Below are 20,834 nucleotides of genomic sequence, written 5' to 3'. Positions count from 1 at the left end.
ATTTTAATACCACTGTTGCATTTGTCTTTGTCATCGTAACACGTAAACGTAGCAGCCATCTTGAATAGGGAAACCTGTCGTGTATCGGGAATGATTTATACCATGAAGGTGGCCCGCCCTATTTAAAATGACGTCAGTAAGCTCTTTTTATGTCTAATACAAATTTTATATCGGGACCCTAGCTTCGCCCCATCTATGATCACAATTAGGACCGGTAGAAACATTAAATGGTTATCGATATGTGCGTGTGTTCTGCCGTCCAAGTCAGTTTAACGCAAAGGATGTGGCCAGGAGGCAGTAGCTGGTAATCTATATTCACCCGGAAGCGGAAGATATGCTGTTTTGCTAGCCGAAGCAACTTCCGGTGTCTGAGTGACGGGTTAGCCGAAGGAAGATGGCTGCGCCGGAGGAGCTGGATCTGACCCAGGAACAAACCGAGCGGCTTTTGCAGTTCCAGGTAAGGGGACTGGTGTTTACAGGCGGGAGAGTTTTAGAGAAGAAGGGAAGATTGTAAAATGGTTTCGTGTTGAAGAAGAGTCTTACAGTGACGGGTTAGAGATGGACTGTCAATGACAGGATAAAGATTGGGCTCCCACAGTCTTCTTTCTTTTGAACCAAGGGTTGTCCTCTCCGGCTGCTTTCAATAGTGTGGTGGCTATTATGTCCTATTCCATGATCTCTTTCGCTTAGGAGGTGTCGTTTTCTGATTGTGCTGCTCTTTCTCTTCGACTGGCACATATGCCAATGGGAATGGGATGGCGAAACTGCCTAAGGAAATACGACGCCTAGGCCAAGCGGACTTCTTTAAAAGATGATGGGATGGACCTCTTCCGTTTGGATGACGGGGAAGAGGGCCCTGTTTTGAAATGGAGCGACTTTGAAAATATGTCAGGATCTGTCTCCATAAATAAGCTGGTCTCTCTCTATCTCTGAGTATAAGGCGAGCAGGCTGTACTCTGAGAATACGGCCAACCTGACCTTTCCCTGAGGGGAAAGGGTTCCACTCCGAGGATACATCGCAAGTTCCCACATACCTCTGAGGATAGGGGATCGTGAATCTTCCTTGAGGAAGGATACTGGAGGCTGTCTGGGGACGCTGTATCTTAAATACTTAAGGAGGGAAGGATGGCAGTTTTGCTCTTATGCTTGTTCTCTATGCTAGCCTCCTTTATGTAAACTGTCTAGCATGGCCCAGGATAGAGACATGGCGCAGGCACTTTTCGGTTCCTTCATCACAATGAGTCTTAATTACATGTAACACATGAACAACTTGTTCTTTATATATAACTTTACCGTTATTTTGTCTAATTAAAGGCTATACATAACGGGGGGTACAATAGCTTGGCTTCTGTAGTACTTGCTTTACCCACACCAAAAGGTGTAAGGTTTAGTCGGAATTCTAACTCGTGACCTACATATAATGTTATGCTTCAGCGACGAATATTCTACTCTCTGAGCCAACAATAGAACTTTGGGTATCTTTACACTGTATTCCAATTTCTAAATCATCTACTTTGCAGTGTATTTAACAGTTGGACAAGAAGTTGAGAATAGGTTGCACAGGAATCCCAGCACCCCAAAACCTGCCATTTGAATCACAAATTTGCTAGCATTCGCGACAAGAATTTGCAATTCTATTAAGGACACGGAGGCGAGGGCCCTGTAATGCAGAGGGCCCTGGAATATTGCTTGTACAGATGACGCCAATATTCCTACTACTCTGGCAATTGCCCTGAGCGAAACTGTCTGACTGTTCAGCAGCCTCCTGATTTCCTTCTTCAGGTCTTTCAGCTTGTCCTTCGGGAGGCATAGCTGCGCTGCCATGGAGTCGATCGTGAAACCTAGGAAGTCTATCACTTGAGTGGGTACCATAACCGATTTCCTGGTGTTGATTACGAATCCCAGATTTTGAAGCAACGTTGTTGTCAGAGTGAGGTATCGCAAGAGGGTCTGCTGACACTGATCCACTATCAGGATGTCGTCCAGATAGATTATGAGGCGTATACCCCGTTCTCGGAGGTATGCCACCACTGGTTTCATCACCTTGGTGAAGCACCAAGGCGCCGAGGAGAGCCCGAAAGGCAGAACCAAATATTCGTACCATTGGTCTTTCCACGGAATTGAAGATATCTGCGATGCGGGGGAAAAATTGGAACAGAAAGATGAGCGTCCTTCAGGTCCAGCCGGACCATCCAGTCTCCTACCTGTAGTAGATCTGTCAAAAGATGGATGCCCTCCATCTTGAAGTGATTGTATGTTAGAAACTGGTTGAAATCCCTGAGGTTCAGAACCAATCTGTTTCCGCCTCCCTTCTTCTGTATAACAAAGATATTGCTGCAGAAGCCGCGAGGCCCTTGATGGACCGGAGCTATGGCGTGTTTCTGCAGCAACTCGGTGATCTCTTCGTCTATAAAACTGAGATCTTGTTGGGAAAAATGGAGACCTGCAGGAAGCTCCGATTGAACAGGACGAGAATAGAACTCCAAGTGAAAACCTTGAACTGTTTGTAACACCCATGCGTCCTGTGTAAGTTCCCGCCACTGTGCTAGGCAGTTTTGTGTCCCCCCCCCCCCAATGGAAGAAGATAAACATCTGCTACTCTCACCTGAGTTCTGCTGGTGTTTGAAGGTCCCCCTGTTGTTACTCGATTGATAACGACCCCTGTTGAACCTCTTGCGGGAGGGGTAGAAGGTCCCACCACGGGTGGAATCGTACTCTTTTCTGCCCCTGCCGAAGTCACCTCTTTGGGAACCTGGTGGACCTCCATGGCCCGACGAGCGGCCCCCGCCTCGTCCGGCCCTGTTAAAAACTCCCTGGCTGAGAGCTCTCTTAATGCCTGACTGCGCCTTGTCCAGCGCCGTAAAAGTCCCCACATATTTGGAGACATCCTTGCCAAATTTGTCCCCAAATAATTGACCCGCTGCTAGGGGACGCGGCTCAGCATCCGCTAGCTCGGTCAAATTACTATCCATTTTCATGAGTAGTGATTTTCTCCTTTCTGATGAAATGGCACAATTTGCGTTGCCCAGCAAGCAGATGGCTCGCTGGGTCCAACCAGCTAGGACGTCCGGGTTCACAGGAGAGGAACTCTCTTTGGCCGCTAGAGCCATCTCCAAAATCTTCGCCAAAGGTCCGATTGCATCCAACATTTTGTCTTGGCATCCTGACCATGCCCTATCCAAACCTCGTTTGGGGTCCTTCGAGAATTTCCTCAGGAAGGTCAAGAGACTTGCGTCGATTTCTGGAGTCTCCGCTACCTTGTCCGGGCGAGGGCATTCCGACTTAAGACGGTTTCTCACTTCCCTGGGGAAGCTCCGTCTAAGGTTGTCGTGTATATATGCTGCCACCGCCTGGCACCCAGTCCTGTGACCTGGGGTGCATGATGTCTGACGGATCGAAGGTAAAAGGAGTATTCACCTGAGCAATCTCTACCTGCGCCTCCTTTGGAGGAGGCTGCTCCTCCGAGGTATCCCTATCTGTGCCTGTGGTAGTGTCCGTGTCAGTGTCCATATCTGCATGGACCTTACGTTTTGACTTGGCCTTGCTGCCAGAATAGGAATGTTCCGCCGTGTCTGGTAGGGTAGCCAGGGCCTGTGTATGAGGCCATGTGGCAGTGTCAACTGAAGGTTGACTGGAAGTGGATGCTTTCGCTTTTTTCTTTAGTGGTTTGTTATAGCCATGCCTCTTGGCAAAGCCCTCTAATTGTTTTCTGATTGGGCGAAGGGCTGAAGCTAGGGCTTGCTGCACTGTCTGTGGGACTGTAGTTTCCATAGCCCTATTGACGGACGACTGTACTGATGCGTCCAAAGCGTTGACTAAATTGTCCTCAAGGACAGCCTCCTGCCGTCCATCATATACCTCCTCCTCAGCATATTCTTCATTATATTGCTCCCACTCAGACATTGCAGGGGTGGTTGGCCTGAACTGCACCTCAATGAAGTTACTCTACGAACACTGTCCAGCCACAAGGAGGTTCAAGGGGGGGTCAGCCCTGCTACCACACTTAATTTAACGAAGTTCAAACCCCCTCAGCAAAGCTGTAGTCCCAGGGGTCAATGACCCAGGCCAAATCCAGATACACAGAGCGTGTGCGCACTCTAAACACCGGCCTCAATATTTTACAACCTTTTCAGGCGTTTCACAAGAGCAGAGGGACCACCGGTATGTTAATGCACCAAAAACGCTATAAATGTCAGTTAGGGATTCGCGCCGTGACGTGCAGCCCAAACGCGACTGAAAACCTACTAAAAGGTAGCCCAAATTCAGCGCGTTTAGGCACACGCCGCGGCCGAGAGCCACCCGGACCCTACTAGCGTCATCGGCCTACAAGGGATGCCGTATGCGCATGCGCGAGACGCGCTCTATGGGGAACTGCCGGGACAACAATAGAAGGCCCACAGTGTACCACTCGGTGCCCGTCTGCCCCCGGTCAGCGACCGCTGCTACCTCGCGCCGCTAGGCGCTCCAATGCCACAGAGGAATGAAATGAAGTCGCTAGGCGCCGCGACGCTAGCCCTCGTGCACAACATCCCCCGATACTCTGATTAACCCCTCAAACAGGTAGTAAAGATGAGCAATCTCTTGCCCAATGCATATCTTGTATAATCAGTACAATTTTACTAGATAACCTTTAGCCGTTTTACTAAATAACATTTAGCACAAGCTACTCTCAAGTAACATTTGCCAACATTAGAGGGAGGAAACAACGTGCACTTAACTCTTGCTTGCTGTGAGCAGCAAAGAAAGAGGAAGATGGCGGCAGGCAGAGGCCCTTTTATGGACTAAGGGGGCGTGCCTATGTGCTATTCATCATGGGATGTGTAGTTGTTTAACGTTTAAGAATGAAAAGCAGGCATTTTCGTTGGCTGCTGTGAGCTTCAAGAAAGATTGAGAAGCATAATCTGAAGCCTCCGGTCCTGCAATAGAATTGAATATTGGTGAAACAGTACTCCTTGCTTTGTTGCACTCAATAATAGGGTCCAATCACATACTGTTTTTTCGAAAACAAATTCATACCATTTGAGGGCCATTACCCCAAATTGTACATGGGAATACTTTTCTTAAGAAAGACATTGCTCTATACCTGTGTTAAAATTGTTGTAATTTGAATCCTCTTCATAGCTTACTTCAACCTAAACTGGTGCCCAGAACCCAGCATATTCCAGCAAGCAGGAATTTTAATGTGTATTGGTGGCAAATTGGGGTCCAGAACTGCTTACAAATATTCCATCATGCTACATCTTCTCATGTTGGCTGAAGGCCTATTCATTCTCAAGTGAAGTTTTAGACACTGGATTTTGATTGATGGCCTTGTGCACTTTTCTCCCCTTAGTCGCTAGCTCATGTCTTACTGTTGGGTAGTAATCATCTTTCTTAAATTGTAGAGCAGATGCAAAATAATTAATAGCCTTTTCCTGCAAGCAAAATGTGTAATAAGTGTGTTGTTGTGGTAGCTTCCTGTGCTGCCGCAGACCTCAGGCATTAATGCTGTGAATCTGGTGCTTCTTGCGAGCCCTATGTATTTTCATGCTTTTGGAGGTGATTAGCTTTTCTTTTGTTAGAAAACTACTTGTTTCTTGCCTGCGGCGAATTTTTAATGTATAATAATAAGTTGATATTTTGTACGGCAATTGATGAATTAATCTATTTTGCAGTACAGATACGAACCTGGTTTAGGTAGCTCGGCGGCTGATTGTACATTTGGCCAGTGATTGGTCCAAAGTATTCTACGTCCAATGGCATTTTGCATAGTGGTGTTCTGTACATCACCAATGCTATTTATTGACTGTACTTTCCTTCAAAAACGGAGTTGGGCTTTACACCGAAAATAAGCATTGGCACCATTAGTAGATTTGGCTTTATACGCATCGTGCGCACAGATGTGTTCAACATCAAAGCACATAATCAGACTTGGAGCATGCATTCAGACCAAAGCATCTACAGGGACCTCTTTTTACTAAGTTCAGTTGAATTACCAGTGGCAATGCTTACAGACTAGCAAACATGCAGGCCTCAATAGACACAACAATAACCCCCTCCCCCCAATGCATAACATTTTAGCAAGGTGCTGTGAAGCATCAGGTTGTTTCCTCTCGCGGATGCCTTGGTGGGTAGCACTGGGTGATTTACCATTCAGGGGATTAGAGCTGCAAGGACATGCACCTTAATTAGGCACAGGGATGTGTTACATGAAGATCCTGGCTTATTGGTGTGTCTCATGTCATCTATGTCCTCTTAAGTTAGTTTTGTGTTTGCTCAGCAGCTTAGCATACTAGGATTTGTAACTCTACATTCATAATGATCACATCCGAACTTTCCGTGGCAGAATGGTCATTTTCTTTAGTTGAAGAGCCAGAACTAGTAAAAACAAGCATTTGCAATGCAATAGGTCTCGCATTAGGAAAGTTTGAGCTATTGGTATTGTAAATAACACATTTTGTATTTGTGTTGGTTTTGAAAATAGCGAAATGAATAGCTTTGTCATTTACAATGCCAAGAGCTTTAACTTTCGCAAATGTGACACCTATAGCATTTGTAATGCAATATGTGTTGTATTTACGTGACTTATATGTATTGATATTACAAATAACAATGGCTTTAAATGTTTTTTATAATTAATACTTAAATAAAAGCTATTGTAATTTATGTCAATAGCTTAAACTTTTGTGAATAACTTTTGCGAAGATGATGTTCAGTGTATTTTATTGTGACGAAAACCCAAGAACAGAAGTGAAATATTAACATTTTTTTGTTACATTTGTAATAAAGCTTGAAACATTGAGAGAACATATTTGAACCATGTGTTGTTGAATGGTTGCACGGATTGATGCTGTGGTGGCACTGAGTGATGTTGTGATGGCGAACGAGTGATACTGTGGCGTTCAGTGATGCTGTGGTAGCACATAGTGATGTTGTGGTGCTCCTGAGTGATGCTGTGGTGGTGCAGAGTGATGCTGTATGCTATGCTATGTTTTGTTTTGCTATCCTATGTTTTGTTTTGTTATGCTATGCTATGTTTTGCTATCCTATGCTTTGATTTGTTATGTTATGCTATGCTGTGTTTTGTTATGTTATGCTATGTTTTGTTATGCTATGCTTTGCTATGCTATGCTTTGTTTTGCTATGCTATGTTTTGTTATGATATGCTATGCTATGTTTTGTTGTGTTTGGTATGCTAGGTTTTGCTATGCTATTATATGTATTGTTTTGCTATGTGTTGTGTTTTGCTATGTTATGTTATGATATGTGTTGTTGTGTTTTGTTATGCTATCTTTTGTTATGTTATGCTATGTTTTGTTATGCTATGCTATGTTTAGCTTTGCTATCCTGTGCTTTGTTTTGTTATGCTATGCTATGCTATGTTTTGTTGTGTTTCGCTATGCTATGCTTTGTTATGCTATACTGTGTTTTGTTATGCTACGCTATTTTGTGTTGTGTTTTATTATGCTATGCTTTGTTTTGCTATGCTTTGTTTTGCTATGCTTTGTTTTGCTATGCTATGTTTTGTTATGCTATGTTTTGTTATGCTATGCTATGCTATGCTTTGTTATGCTATGTTTTGTTATGCTATGCTAAGCTTTGTTTTGTTATGCTATGTTGTGTTGTGTTTTGTTATGCTATGTTGTGTTTGGTTATGCTATGTTTTGCTATGATTTGCAATTCTATGTTTTGTTATGTATGCTATGTTTTGTTGTGTTTTGTTATGCTATGCTATGTTTTGCTGTCTTTTGCTATGTTTTGTTATGCTATGCTTTGTTTTATGTTATTCTATGTTTTGTTCTGCTATGTTTTGTTGTGTTTTGTTATGCTATGCTATGTTTTATTCTACTAGGCTAGGTTTTGTTTTGCTATGCTTTGTTATGCTATGCTTTGTTTTGTTATGCCATGTTTTGTTATGCTATGCTATGTTTTGTTGTGTTTTGTTATGCTATGTTTTGTTTTGTTATGCTATGTTTTGCTATCCTATGCTTTGTTTTGTTATGCTATGTTTTGATATGCTATGCTGGTGAGGGTGTGTGAGTGTGTGTGAGGGTGGGTGAGGGGGTGTGAGGGTGTGTGAGGGTTAGAGGAGGTGAGGGTAAGGGGGTGTGAGGGTAAGGGGGTGAGGGGGTGTGAGGGTGAGGGGGTGTGAGGGTGAGGGGGTGTGAGGGTGAGGGGGTGTGAGGGTGTGGGGGTGTGTGAGGGTGTGTGAGGGTTAGAGGAGGTGAGGGTGAGGGGGTGTGAGGGTGAGGGGGTGTGAGGGTGAGGGGGTGTGAGGGTGAGGGGGTGTGAGGGTGAGGGGGTGTGAGGGTGAGGGGGTGTGAGGGTGAGAGGGTGAAGGGGTGTGAGGGTGAGGAGGTGAGAGGGTGAGGGGGTATGAGGGTGAGTGAGGGTGAGGGGAGAAGGGTGAGGGGAGGAGGGTGTGGGGAGGAGGGTGAGGGGGTGTGAGGGTGAGGTGTGAGGGGGTGTGAGGTGTGTGAGGGTGTGTGAGGGTGTGTGAGGGTGTGAGGGATTAACAGAGAAAAGAGAGATGACTGTGAGAGATTTGGCACAAAAGAAGTAACTACTGAGAATGAAGTGAGGGAACGAGAAATGCAAGAAAGGAAAGAGAAGTGGAACTAAGAGCGAGCTGTGGGAGAGGGAAGAGGAGAATGTGTGAGGCAAACAGCAAGTACGAAAGAGAGGTGGAAGAGGAGAGTGAGAGTAGAAAGGAGAGAAGAGATAGTGAGAGCAGAAAGGAGAGAAGAGATAGTGAGAAGAAAATAAATGGAGCAAGAGAGAGAAGTGAAACCAGAAAATGGAAAAGAAACGAGAAGAGGCGGTAAGAGAGACACATAGACGACACGGTGTCGAGACTAGGATAGAGAGAGAAAGAGAGGGAAATGAGAGAATTGGAAAGTCGGGTGGGGAGACGGCAGGCAGATAGAGAAACGACAATTGGGAAGGTAATAGTGAAAGAGAGACAAGGAGAGGGGACGACAGCGACAAAGGAAGGGGAAGACAGTGGGGAAGGGAGTGGGAGATGGAGAACATTGAGGAAACAGTTATAATGGGATAATGAGAGCAGTCTGACATGGGGAGCGGATGAAGAGAGGGTTGCAAGAAGAGAGAAAGGGAAGAGACAGTGACAGGACAGGGACACATAGCCTGCATGTGTGAGAGGGCACAGGAATAATAGAAGAGAGAAGGGAACACAAGGGAAAAGGGGCTTATGAGAGTGTAAAAAGCAGTAACGAGTTGCTAGGGAGAAAGGCTGCACCATTGTCCGTTGACGAGGGCTGACATCACATGCCAGAGTTCGAACTAGCCTTGACACCTAAAATAAGCCAGACCTATTGTATTTCCCACTGCTTGTTTTCTGTATTATCCCTTGAGTTCCCGCTGTTTTCAGGTGTGGCGTTAGCCAAGACCATTTTTTTTATATCATTAAAATTGCACACACATACATAGAGGGGCTTTATAGGCCAGTGGCTTCACCGATTAGTCTGTTAAATTATCATTCATATTTTGTTTCCGCCCACCACAGTATACTGTTTGGGACAGTGTGCCCACTGCAGTCACTGACTTCACTGTTGTTGTTTGTGCGCATGTGCATACCCGCCCAAAAAGAACCCATTTCAAAGTCAGAGGACGGTGCGCTCTCCTATTTTATCTCAACATTTCTGATGTTTATAACTATCGTTTTACCATTTATTTTCCGTTCCTTCTCACTTTACACAATGCAAGAAAGAAGAGTTTGCATATTAACTTTCTGTCTGAGTATTTCAATGGTACGCGCTGCACCACCTGGTAGAGTGTGTATCTCGTACAAAAAGAACCTACGTTAGATCCTTGTATCTGCTGTGAACGTTTCTATTTAAAAAAATATATTATTGGGTGTGCTTTGTCGCATAGTTTGTTTGCATTTTTCCTTTAATTCCAAACCGAGCACAGCTGTTTTCCGTTAGTCTTCATCACCTGATATAGCGTCCTATCCCTGAGATCGGCCATTAACTTTGTTTCTTTGTTTAGTGTCACAGCTCCACCTTGTGGCTCTTTTAAATATGCGCTGCGTGATTAAAGATGCATTAAACAAGCGAGTGTCAGAAGCGCGCTCACACGGACAAATCCGAGATGGAAAATGCGCGCGTCTGACTCGTGTCCACATATTCAGTAAGCAAATAGGTATACTAAAGTATACAAGAGGAGGTCCTTCGCTACGCTCGACCTAAAAATCAAACAAAACACGAACCACTTGGAAGCTGTAAACCTAGATGGAAAAAACATTACAATATATTATCCCGCTTTTCAGTGTTTACAATTTCACATGTTTTTTGTTTTGCTGCTATAAAGAGCTCTGTTTTTGTGGTATCATAGGCTCTGAAAAAATTATGGCTACTATAAGACATGGCAAACACAAAGGACATGATGGACGGAGCGCTGACATTTTTCAGACACTCACCCCCAGTCACAGATCTGGGTTGAATTCATAATTGTTCTTTAGCTCACTGCGCCACCCCAGTTCAGACCCAGCTATATGCAAATCAGTCTTGACCCTGTGACTCATGGGAACAGTCAAGCCTGAATTGCCAAGCCATGGCTTGGTCTGAGCTGGGTTGGCGAAGTGAGCTAAAGAATGATGATTGATTCATCCCAGATCGGTGACTGGAGGGGTGAGTGTCTGAAAAGTTTCAGTGCTCCGTCCATCCTTGCCTTGTGTTTGCTTTGTTCACCCTAAGTTGACAGGGTATGCCCAGACGTGAGTCCCTCGCTCACTTTGCCACTGGATTCACGCTGGCATTGCTGATGAGGGGTGTTACTCCAAAACCAGTCCCAGGATGCTTGTTTCCGGTCCAGTGAAGACCGGGCTTGGCAGTTCGGGCTAGACTGTTCCCATGAGAAAAATGGTCGAGACTAGTTTGCATATGCTGGGTCTGAGCTGGGGTGGCGAAGTGAGCTAAAGAACAATGATGGATTCAACCCAGATCTGTGACTTGATTTGAGTGTCTGAAAAGTTTCAGTGCTTCTTCCATCATTTCCTTGTGTTTACTATAAGACATGTCCTCACTTCTTTTTGTTTAAACCATTCCACTTCAAAACATCTTTTCACTAGCTCTGATCCTTGGCCATTTTGACCAGTGGATGAAGAAGGATGCAGAGCGATTTCTGACATCATCCATGATGTTACCATACAATCTTCAGCTGTGTAAGAGAGATTTTTGGTGGGAGAGAACGAAGATGTCATTCGTCAATTCGGGTGCTGGGTATTGCAGCCACACATGCATCTGGCTCCCACCAAGGACCAAACTGTTTTCAAAAAACGAACAGAAAACTTATATTGACAGTCATTTCTGAGCTATACACCTTGCTTGTGGATGTCCACCAGATTCATGAATGGTTCTGCATGAAACAATGGGAAACCAGATTTCACCTCATGAGTGGGGCCTGCTAAGAAAATTGCAGTCACTTTAGTTATATCTGGACTGTTTCCAACCCCCTTTTTTATCCAGATATGACTATTCGCTTAATGCAAATTTTTCTATTACTCAAAATATGTGTCTGGGAATGCTCATCCTCTAGAATGTCTGATTATGTATTTAGATGGTTTATGAAATGTCTGAACATTTTCAGTAGTTAATTGGAATCAAGAGTTGTAGGTGTTCGAGTGGTGCGATGCCTGCATCGAATGTGTTGAATGGCTTCACTCTCCACACTCAACAAAGGTAACAAACATAATTTTGCACTCTGCCCATCTGCGAATGACATACGTGATGCCGTTTCACATGTCATGCATGATGTATTATGTTAGGTCATACACCGTGCACTTTGGAGGGGCTCAAGATATGGTTTGTTTATCCATCTGTAACTTGCAAGTTTCAGTGATATATTAAATAATGTGTATGTATTTTTTTTAAAGATTTTGTTTTCAATTCTAAATGTAACAGTTTTTTCCAGTGAATTGGTATGTTTTTTAAAAAACATATAGTACGGTCTTGTAACCAAAACGAGCCATATTTTCACTTTAGCCTTCTTATTGATTTTGATTTTATATTTGTAAAGCACAAACTAATGCCAAAGGTCATCTAGGCGCTGATATCCACATTGGAGTTGGGTTGGCAAAAGGAGAACAATAAATATCTATGAAGAAGGAAAGAATAAGATCTTATTGCCAAAAAAGCCAAGTTCTGAGAGCCTTCCTGAGCAGGAGCATCTCTGAAGAGTTTTTTAGGTTCATAGGAAACGTGTTCCACAGTTTAGAGTTAGTAATGATGAAACTTCTGCCTCTCCATTTGGCCAACCTGAACCTAAGGACCACTATGAGGTTCGCAGTAGAGTAGGGAAGAGCTCTGAGGCGGGGGCTTACCAGCGCAGCCTGTGTTTTAAATACTCTAGTTCAGAGTCGTGCCAGGCTCAAAAGGCGTTGCAGAAAGTGTTAAAATCAATCCGCTTCCTTATGAGAAGCCAGTTAAGCGAAACAAGTGCCTGTTTGGCAGACTGGTATCTGGGGATCCCTACTAGGATTGGGGTTGCCGCAGAGGATCTGTCGTTTACACAGAAGCCCTTTCTTGAAGATTAGTGAACAAAGCGTTGCAGTAATGTAATTTGGACAGAATGAGGGTGGAGACCACTGTTTTTTAAAGCTCATGCTGTATAAATGGAAACCCTTTCCTAAGCAGTTTTAGAATTAGGAAGGTGGAGGAAGTGGTGGCATTAATCTGATTTTTGAAAGATAGAATGGTATAAAAAATGATTCCCAAGTTTTTTTGCTGTGGCGGGTGTAGGAAGCCCACCTAATTCTTGTGGCCACAAACTAAGTGACCAGAAGGATGTATTCTTACCGAAGAGGAGGACCCTCAGTTCTACCAGAGTTCAGTTTTAGGCAGTTTTCAAGTATCCCTCTGCTGACTTGCTGCATGCAGTCGTGGAATCTGGTTGCCGTGTCCTGAATGTTAGCGGTCACTGAGACGGCGAACTGAGTGTCGTCAGCGTACAATACCATAGAAAAGCCAAATGATTTGATGATGCAGGTCATGGGGCGAACTTGTAGATTAACAAGCATTTACAATGCAATGGTTTCGCCTTTGGAAAAGTTAGAGCTATTGGCATTGTAAATGACAAAATTTGTATTTGTGTTGGTTTTGAAAACAGATAAATAAATGGCATTGTCATTTACATTGCCATTAGCTTAATCTCTGCAGTCACTCTGCAGTCCCATAGCACTCCATAGCACTCCCTAGTCACTCTGCACTCCCTAGCACTCCCTAGTCCTCACTAGTCACTCTGCACTCCCTAGCCCTCCCTAGTCACTCTGCACTCCCTAGTCACTCTGCACTCCCTAGTCACTCTGCACTCCCTAGTCACTCTGCACTCCCTAGTCACTCTGCACTCCCTAGTCACTCTGCACTCCCTAGTCACTCTGCACTCCCTAGTCACTCTGCACTCCTTAGTCACTCTGCACTCCCTAGTCACTCTGCACTCCCTAGTCACTCTGCACTCCCTAGTCACTCTGCACTCCCTAGTCACTCTGCACTCCCTAGTCACTCTGCACTCCCTAGTCACTCTGCACTCCCTAGTCACTCTGCACTCCCTAGTCACTCTGCACTCCCTAGTCACTCTGCACTCCCTAGTCACTCTGCACTCCCTAGTCACTCTGCACTCCCTAGTCACTCTGCACTCCCTAGTCACTCTGCACTCCCTAGTCACTCTGCACTCCCTAGTCACTCTGCACTCCCTAGTCACTCTGCACTCCCTAGCACTCTGCACTCCCTAGCACTCTGCACTCCCTAGCACTCTGCACTCCCTAGTCACTCTGCACTCCCTAGTCACTCTGCACTCCCTAGTCACTCTGCACTCCCTAGTCACTCTGCACTCCCTAGTCACTCTGCACTCCCTAGTCACTCTGCACTCCCTAGTCACTCTGCACTCCCTAGCACTCTGCACTCCCTAGCACTCTGCACTCCCTAGCACTCTGCACTCCCTAGCACTCTGCACTCCCTAGCACTCTGCACTCCCTAGCACTCTGCACTCCCTAGCACTCTGCACTCCCTAGCACTCTGCACTCCCTAGCACTCTGCACTCCCTAGCACTCTGCACTCCCTAGCACTCTGCACTCCCTAGCACTCTGCACTCCCTAGCACTCTGCACTCCCTAGCACTCTGCACTCCCTAGTCACTCTGCACTCCCTAGTCACTCTGCACTCCCTAGCACTCTGCAGTCACTCTGCACTCCCTAGCACTCTGCAGTCACTCTGCACTCCCTAGCACTCTGCAGTCACTCTGCACTCACTCCCTAGCACTCTGCACTCACTCCCTAGCACTCTGCAGTCACTCTGCACTCCCTAGCACTCTGCACTCCCTAGCACTCTGCACTCCCTAGCACTCTGCACTCCCTAGCACTCTGCACTCCCTAGCACTCTGCACTCCCTAGCACTCTGCACTCCCTAGCACTCTGCACTCCCTAGCACTCTGCACTCCCTAGCACTCTGCACTCCCTAGCACTCTGCACTCCCTAGCACTCTGCACTCCCTAGCACTCTGCACTCCCTAGCACTCTGCAGTCACTCTGCACTCCCTAGCACTCTGCAGTCACTCTGCACTCCCTAGCACTCTGCAGTCACTCTGCACTCCCTAGCACTCTGCAGTCACTCTGCACTCCCTAGCACTCTGCAGTCACTCTGCACTCCCTAGCACTCTGCAGTCACTCTGCACTCCCTAGCACTCTGCAGTCACTCTGCACTCCCTAGCACTCTGCAGTCACTCTGCACTCCCTAGCACTCTGCAGTCACTCTGCACTCCCTAGCACTCTGCAGTCACTCTGCACTCCCTAGCACTCTGCAGTCACTCTGCACTCCCTAGCACTCTGCAGTCACTCTGCACTCCCTAGCACTCTGCAGTCACTCTGCACTCCCTAGCACTCTGCAGTCACTCTGCACTCCCTAGCACTCTGCACTCCCTAGCACTCTGCACTCCCTAGCACTCTGCACTCCCTAGCACTCTGCACTCCCTAGCACTCTGCACTCCCTAGCACTCTGCACTCCCTAGCACTCTGCACTCCCTAGCACTCTGCACTCCCTAGCACTCTGCACTCCCTAGCACTCTGCACTCCCTAGCACTCTGCACTCCCTAGCACTCTGCACTCCCTAGCACTCTGCACTCCCTAGCACTCTGCACTCCCTAGCACTCTGCACTCCCTAGCACTCTGCACTCCCTAGCACTCTGCACTCCCTAGCACTCTGCACTCCCTAGCACTCTGCACTCCCTAGCACTCTGCACTCCCTAGCACTCTGCACTCCCTAGCACTCCCTAGTCACTCTGCACTCCCTAGTCACTCTGCACTCCCTAGCACTCTGCACTCCCTAGCACTCTGCACTCCCTAGTCACTCTGCACTCCCTAGCACTCTGCACTCCCTAGCACTCTGCACTCCCTAGCACTCTGCACTCCCTAGCACTCTGCACTCCCTAGCACTCTGCACTCCCTAGCACTCTGCACTCCCTAGCACTCCCTAGTCACTCTGCACTCTCTTGCACTCTGCACTCTCTTGCACTCTGCACTCTCTTGCACTCTGCACTCCCTAGCACTCTGCACTCCCTAGTCACTCTGCACTCCCTAGTCACTCTGCACTCCCTAGTCACTCTGCACTCCCTAGCACTCTGCAGTCACTCTGCACTCCCTAGCACTCTGCAGTCACTCTGCACTCCCTAGCACTCTGCAGTCACTCTGCACTCACTCCCTAGCACTCTGCACTCACTCCCTAGCACTCTGCAGTCACTCTGCACTCCCTAGCACTCTGCACTCCCTAGCACTCTGCACTCCCTAGCACTCTGCACTCCCTAGCACTCTGCACTCCCTAGCACTCTGCACTCCCTAGCACTCTGCACTCCCTAGCACTCTGCACTCCCTAGCACTCTGCACTCCCTAGCACTCTGCACTCCCTAGCACTCTGCACTCCCTAGCACTCTGCACTCCCTAGCACTCTGCACTCCCTAGCACTCTGCACTCCCTAGCACTCTGCAGTCACTCTGCACTCCCTAGCACTCTGCAGTCACTCTGCACTCCCTATCACTCTGCAGTCACTCTGCACTCCCTAGCACTCTGCAGTCACTCTGCACTCCCTAGCACTCTGCAGTCACTCTGCACTCCCTAGCACTCCCTAGTCACTCTGCACTCCCTAGTCACTCTGCACTCCCTAGTCACTCTGCACTCCCTAGTCACTCTGCACTCCCTAGTCACTCTGCACTCCCTAGTCACTCTGCACTCCCTAGTCACTCTGCACTCCCTAGTCACTCTGCACTCCCTAGTCACTCTGCACTCCCTAGTCACTCTGCACTCCCTAGTCACTCTGCACTCCCTAGTCACTCTGCACTCCCTAGTCACTCTGCACTCCCTAGTCACTCTGCACTCCCTAGTCACTCTGCACTCCCTAGTCACTCTGCACTCCCTAGTCACTCTGCACTCCCTAGTCACTCTGCACTCCCTAGTCACTCTGCACTCCCTAGTCACTCTGCACTCCCTAGTCACTCTGCACTCCCTAGTCACTCTGCACTCCCTAGTCACTCTGCACTCCCTAGTCACTCTGCACTCCCTAGTCACTCTGCACTCCCTAGTCACTCTGCACTCCCTAGTCACTCTGCACTCCCTAGTCACTCTGCACTCCCTAGTCACTCTGCACTCCCTAGTCACTCTGCACTCCCTAGTCACTCTGCACTCCCTAGTCACTCTGCACTCCCTAGTCACTCTGCACTCCCTAGTCACTCTGCACTCCCTAGTCACTCTGCACTCCCTAGTCACTCTGCACTCCCTAGTCACTCTGCACTCCCTAGTCACTCTGCACTCCCTAGTCACTCTGCACTCCCTAGTCACTCTGCACTCCCTAGTCACTCTGCACTCCCTAGTCACTCTGCACTCCCTAGTCACTCTGCACTCCCTAGTCACTCTGCACTCCCTAGTCACTCTGCACTCCCTAGTCACTCTGCACTCCCTAGTCACTCTGCACTCCCTTGCACTCTGCACTCTCTTGCACTCTGCACTCCCTAGCACTCTGCAGTCACTCTGCACTCACTCTGCACTCTGCACTCCCTAGCACTCTGCAGTCACTCTGCACTCCCTAGCACTCTGCAGTCACTCTGCACTCCCTAGTCACTCTGCACTCCCTAGCACTCTGCACTCCCTAGCACTCTGCACTCCCTAGCACTCTGCACTCCCTAGCACTCTGCACTCCCTAGCACTCTGCACTCCCTAGCACTCTGCACTCCCTAGCACTCCCTAGTCACTCTGCACTCTCTTGCACTCTGCACTCTCTTGCACTCTGCACTCCCTAGCACTCTGCACTCCCTAGCACTCTGCACTCCCTAGCACTCTGCACTCCCTAGCACTCTGCACTCCCTAGCACTCTGCACTCCCTAGCACTCTGCACTCCCTAGCACTCTGCACTCCCTAGCACTCTGCACTCCCTAGCACTCTGCACTCCCTAGCACTCTGCACTCCCTAGCACTCTGCACTCCCTAGCACTCTGCACTCCCTAGCACTCTGCACTCCCTAGCACTCTGCACTCCCTAGCACTCTGCACTCCCTAGCACTCTGCACTCCCTAGCACTCTGCACTCCCTAGCACTCCCTAGCACTCTGCACTCCCTAGCACTCCCTAGCACTCTGCACTCCCTAGCACTCCCTAGCACTCTGCACTCCCTAGCACTCCCTAGCACTCTGCACTCCCTAGCACTCTGCAGTCACTCTGCACTCCCTAGCACTCTGCAGTCACTCTGCACTCCCTAGCACTCTGCAGTCACTCTGCACTCCCTAGCACTCTGCAGTCACTCTGCACTCCCTAGCACTCTGCAGTCACTCTGCACTCCCTAGCACTCCCTAGCACTCTGCACTCCCTAGCACTCTGCACTCCCTAGCACTCCCTAGCACTCTGCACTCCCTAGCACTCCCTAGCACTCTGCACTCTCTACTCTGCTAACTCGCTACTCTGCTAACTCGCTACTCTGCTAACTCGCTACTCTGCTAACTCGCTACTCTGCTAACTCGCTACTCTGCTAACTCGCTACTCTGCTAACTCGCTACTCTGCTAACTCGCTACTCTGCTAACTCGCTACTCTGCTAACTCGCTACTCTGCTAACTCGCTACTCTGCTAACTCGCTACTCTGCTAACTCGCTACTCTGCTAACTCGCTACTCTGCTAACTTGCTAACTCTGCTAACTCTGCTAACTCGCTACTCTGCTAACTCACTCTGCACACTCACTTTGCACTCTGCACTCACTAGTCTGCACACTCACTACTGTGCATTCACTACTCTGCACACTCACTACTCTGCACTTTGCACTCACTACTCTGCACTCACTACTCTGCACACTCACTCTACACACTCACTCTGCACTCTGCCTTGCATCGCCTTGTGCAACCTACAGACAACGCAACACCTTTTATAAATCTGGGCCTCGGTATTCAATTTTACACAGAAATCAACTCAGCAAACACATTCTGCAAAGTCTGCCTTCCATCCAACAGCTCCACGCCGACTGCAGCCCCACCGCATGCAAATTAAAAGGTCCACTGGATTGTGGAATAAGTGACAGTTACTTGCTCTTACAGAACTAGAGACCGAATATACATACTGAAGCTGAGGGTCTCCCTCTCCCAACTTGGCCGCAAATCAGCAAAAGCACCTTTGACTGGGGGCTTACTGTTTTACTCCAGACAAGTAAACACTCTCCCTTTTACTCAAAATGTGCTCTATACTTTCTCTTCTGTTTAAAACAATTTAACCACTTCACCGTTTTTGCAATCTACTACGGATCGACTGATAAGAATCCATTTCGATCATATTAGCTGTTGTGAGTGAGCACTTGCCTGGCCCGACCTTGCTTTTGTTTTGCAGTTTCCATCTTGAGAGGCCATGCACGCGGGAGAAGGGTGGGGAGGGGAGGTGGCCTGGCTCTTTAAGGGGCTCCTTTCAGAGCTGGTCCAGCGAGTTATTGATTCACGCTCTGGTAACGAATATTAGATTGTGTAGAGCTGGAAATGGTTGCAGAGCGGGCCGACTGCTTGGGAAGCCCGGCTCCTTCTTGTAAAGCAGCTCCCCAAAGGGGGCTTGTGTTAGACATGCTTTTGTCGGCGTCAGTTAAATGCGCCTGGCTGGGAGTGGGGCGATAGGTAGATCCAGGCTATGGTCTGGGTGGGCGCAGGGGCTGTCTTGAAGGGGTATAGTCGTTGGTGTAAGCATAGGGCATCAGACCAGAGATGGGCGGGCCTTCAGAAAAACGGAGCGAGTTCCCGGAACGCCGGCGTCTTTGAAAGGCTAAACAGGATGGGGAGCATTGTATTTCAGCGAACGGGCACACGGACAGCGGGAGGGGGGGCGGGAACGGAGAGCGGGACATCGCGCAACCCACCCCTGCAAAGGACACTTCCGAAATGGTGGAAAACAAAGCTGTAAAAAAAAAATAATAATAAACACCGCCCACCACCGCATGACGTTGTCAAAGGGGCAGGATGAGTGAAAATGGCCGGAACGCCCCCGAATCTGCTCCGCAATTGACGGACAGATCTCTGTTCCAATGGCTAGCCTCCATTTATGGAGCTAGCCAATGGAACAGAAGGGCGGGACATGAGTACACATCTCTAGACATAAGCTTTCGCCCTTTCGGCGAGGCGAAACCTAAAAAGGGTGGGACTATGTGAAGTGAAGAGCCTTGGGGTACACCGCATGGTAGCAGGAAGGAAGATGAGGTAAATTTGTTGGGCTGGACCAATTGCTCTTGTTCAAGCAGAAACAATTTTAGAAGTGAATTTGTCTTTTTATCTTATGCCATATACAGCAATTTCCTTGCATTTAACCACGTAGTAATGGCCAACACTCCAGCCCACTGTCCACAGACTTTGGATTAACCAAGTAGAGTTTGGCTGTGGGGCCTGTCCTACATCTAGAACCTGCACCCAATCCTCCTCTGGCAGCCAACCTCTGCTATGCACAGCAGGATTTTACTGTAGGGACTGGCATTTGGCCAGGCCTAGCAACAGTCCTTCTGTGTGCAGTCGTTTGCCTTAGGCAACACGGTGCATTAACCCTAGCAGAGACCTCGTCCCTTGTTGGCCTTCCTTTGGAAGTGGAATTCGTAGGCCGATTTCAGGGTCTGCAAACTCCCCAGGTTCGCAGAGCTATATCCAGGTTTTTAAAGTGCTATGGGTTGCTCTAGGACCTGTGAATCATTCTGTGGGGATCTGCAAACCCTGTGACAAAATATACTTTAAAAAACAAGCATTGGCCAAGCCAATATGTCTTGCTTGCTGTAAGAGCCATAGGCTTTGCTATTGTATTTTATCCATATTGTACTCAAGCATGGCTGCTGTTCAGCATGACTAAAAGTTAGTGGAGTAGAGGAGAACGGCGTGGAATGACAGAGTGGAGTGTTGTAAAATGGAGTTGCAGAGAGTGTTGTGTATCGAAAGTGAGAGATTAGAATGGTGTAGACTGCAGCGATATAGAATTCAGTGGTGTACCATGCATCGTTGTAAAATGTAGTGGCGTAGATTAGAGTGCAGTGGCGTAAAATGCAGGAGTGAAGTGGTGCAGGGTAGAGTGCAATGGTGTTGAGTGCAATGGCGTAGAGTGCAGTGGTACAGAGTAGCTTAGAATGGCGTAGAGTTTATTGGCACAGAGTACAGGGATGTGGATTTGAGTGTATTGGTGGAGTTGTGCAGAGTAGATTGGAGTGGCGTAAAGTGGAGAGTTGCGCAGTGAAGATTGGAGTGCGGTAGAGAAGATTGGAGTGGCGCAGACTGGAGTGGTGTAGAGTGCATTGGCATAGAGTAGAGGCGTAAAGTGCAGTGGTGCCGAAGTCCGTGGAGTTGTGCAGAGTAGTGTGTGCATGGTG

The 20,834-nt window shown here is 47.8% G+C and overlaps 1 protein-coding gene across 1 annotated transcript in view; it reads left to right on the top strand.

Moving 5' to 3' along the window:
* Positions 1-297: 297 nt before the first annotated feature.
* FAF2 (Fas associated factor family member 2) overlaps positions 298-20,834 on the top strand; it is a 117,774-nt gene continuing 97,237 nt past the window's right edge. The window contains exon 1 of the mRNA XM_078652811.1: positions 298-457. Within this exon, the coding sequence (XP_078508937.1) occupies positions 395-457 (63 nt within the window). The 5' untranslated portion in view covers positions 298-394. The remainder of the gene's footprint in view (positions 458-20,834) is intronic.

The sequence above is a fragment of the Lissotriton helveticus genome, chromosome 7 (genome assembly GCF_964261635.1).
Source record: "Lissotriton helveticus chromosome 7, aLisHel1.1, whole genome shotgun sequence".
In the NCBI taxonomy this organism is placed as follows: Eukaryota; Metazoa; Chordata; class Amphibia; order Caudata; family Salamandridae; genus Lissotriton; species Lissotriton helveticus.
This window is presented reverse-complemented; position numbering and strand designations above follow the sequence as displayed.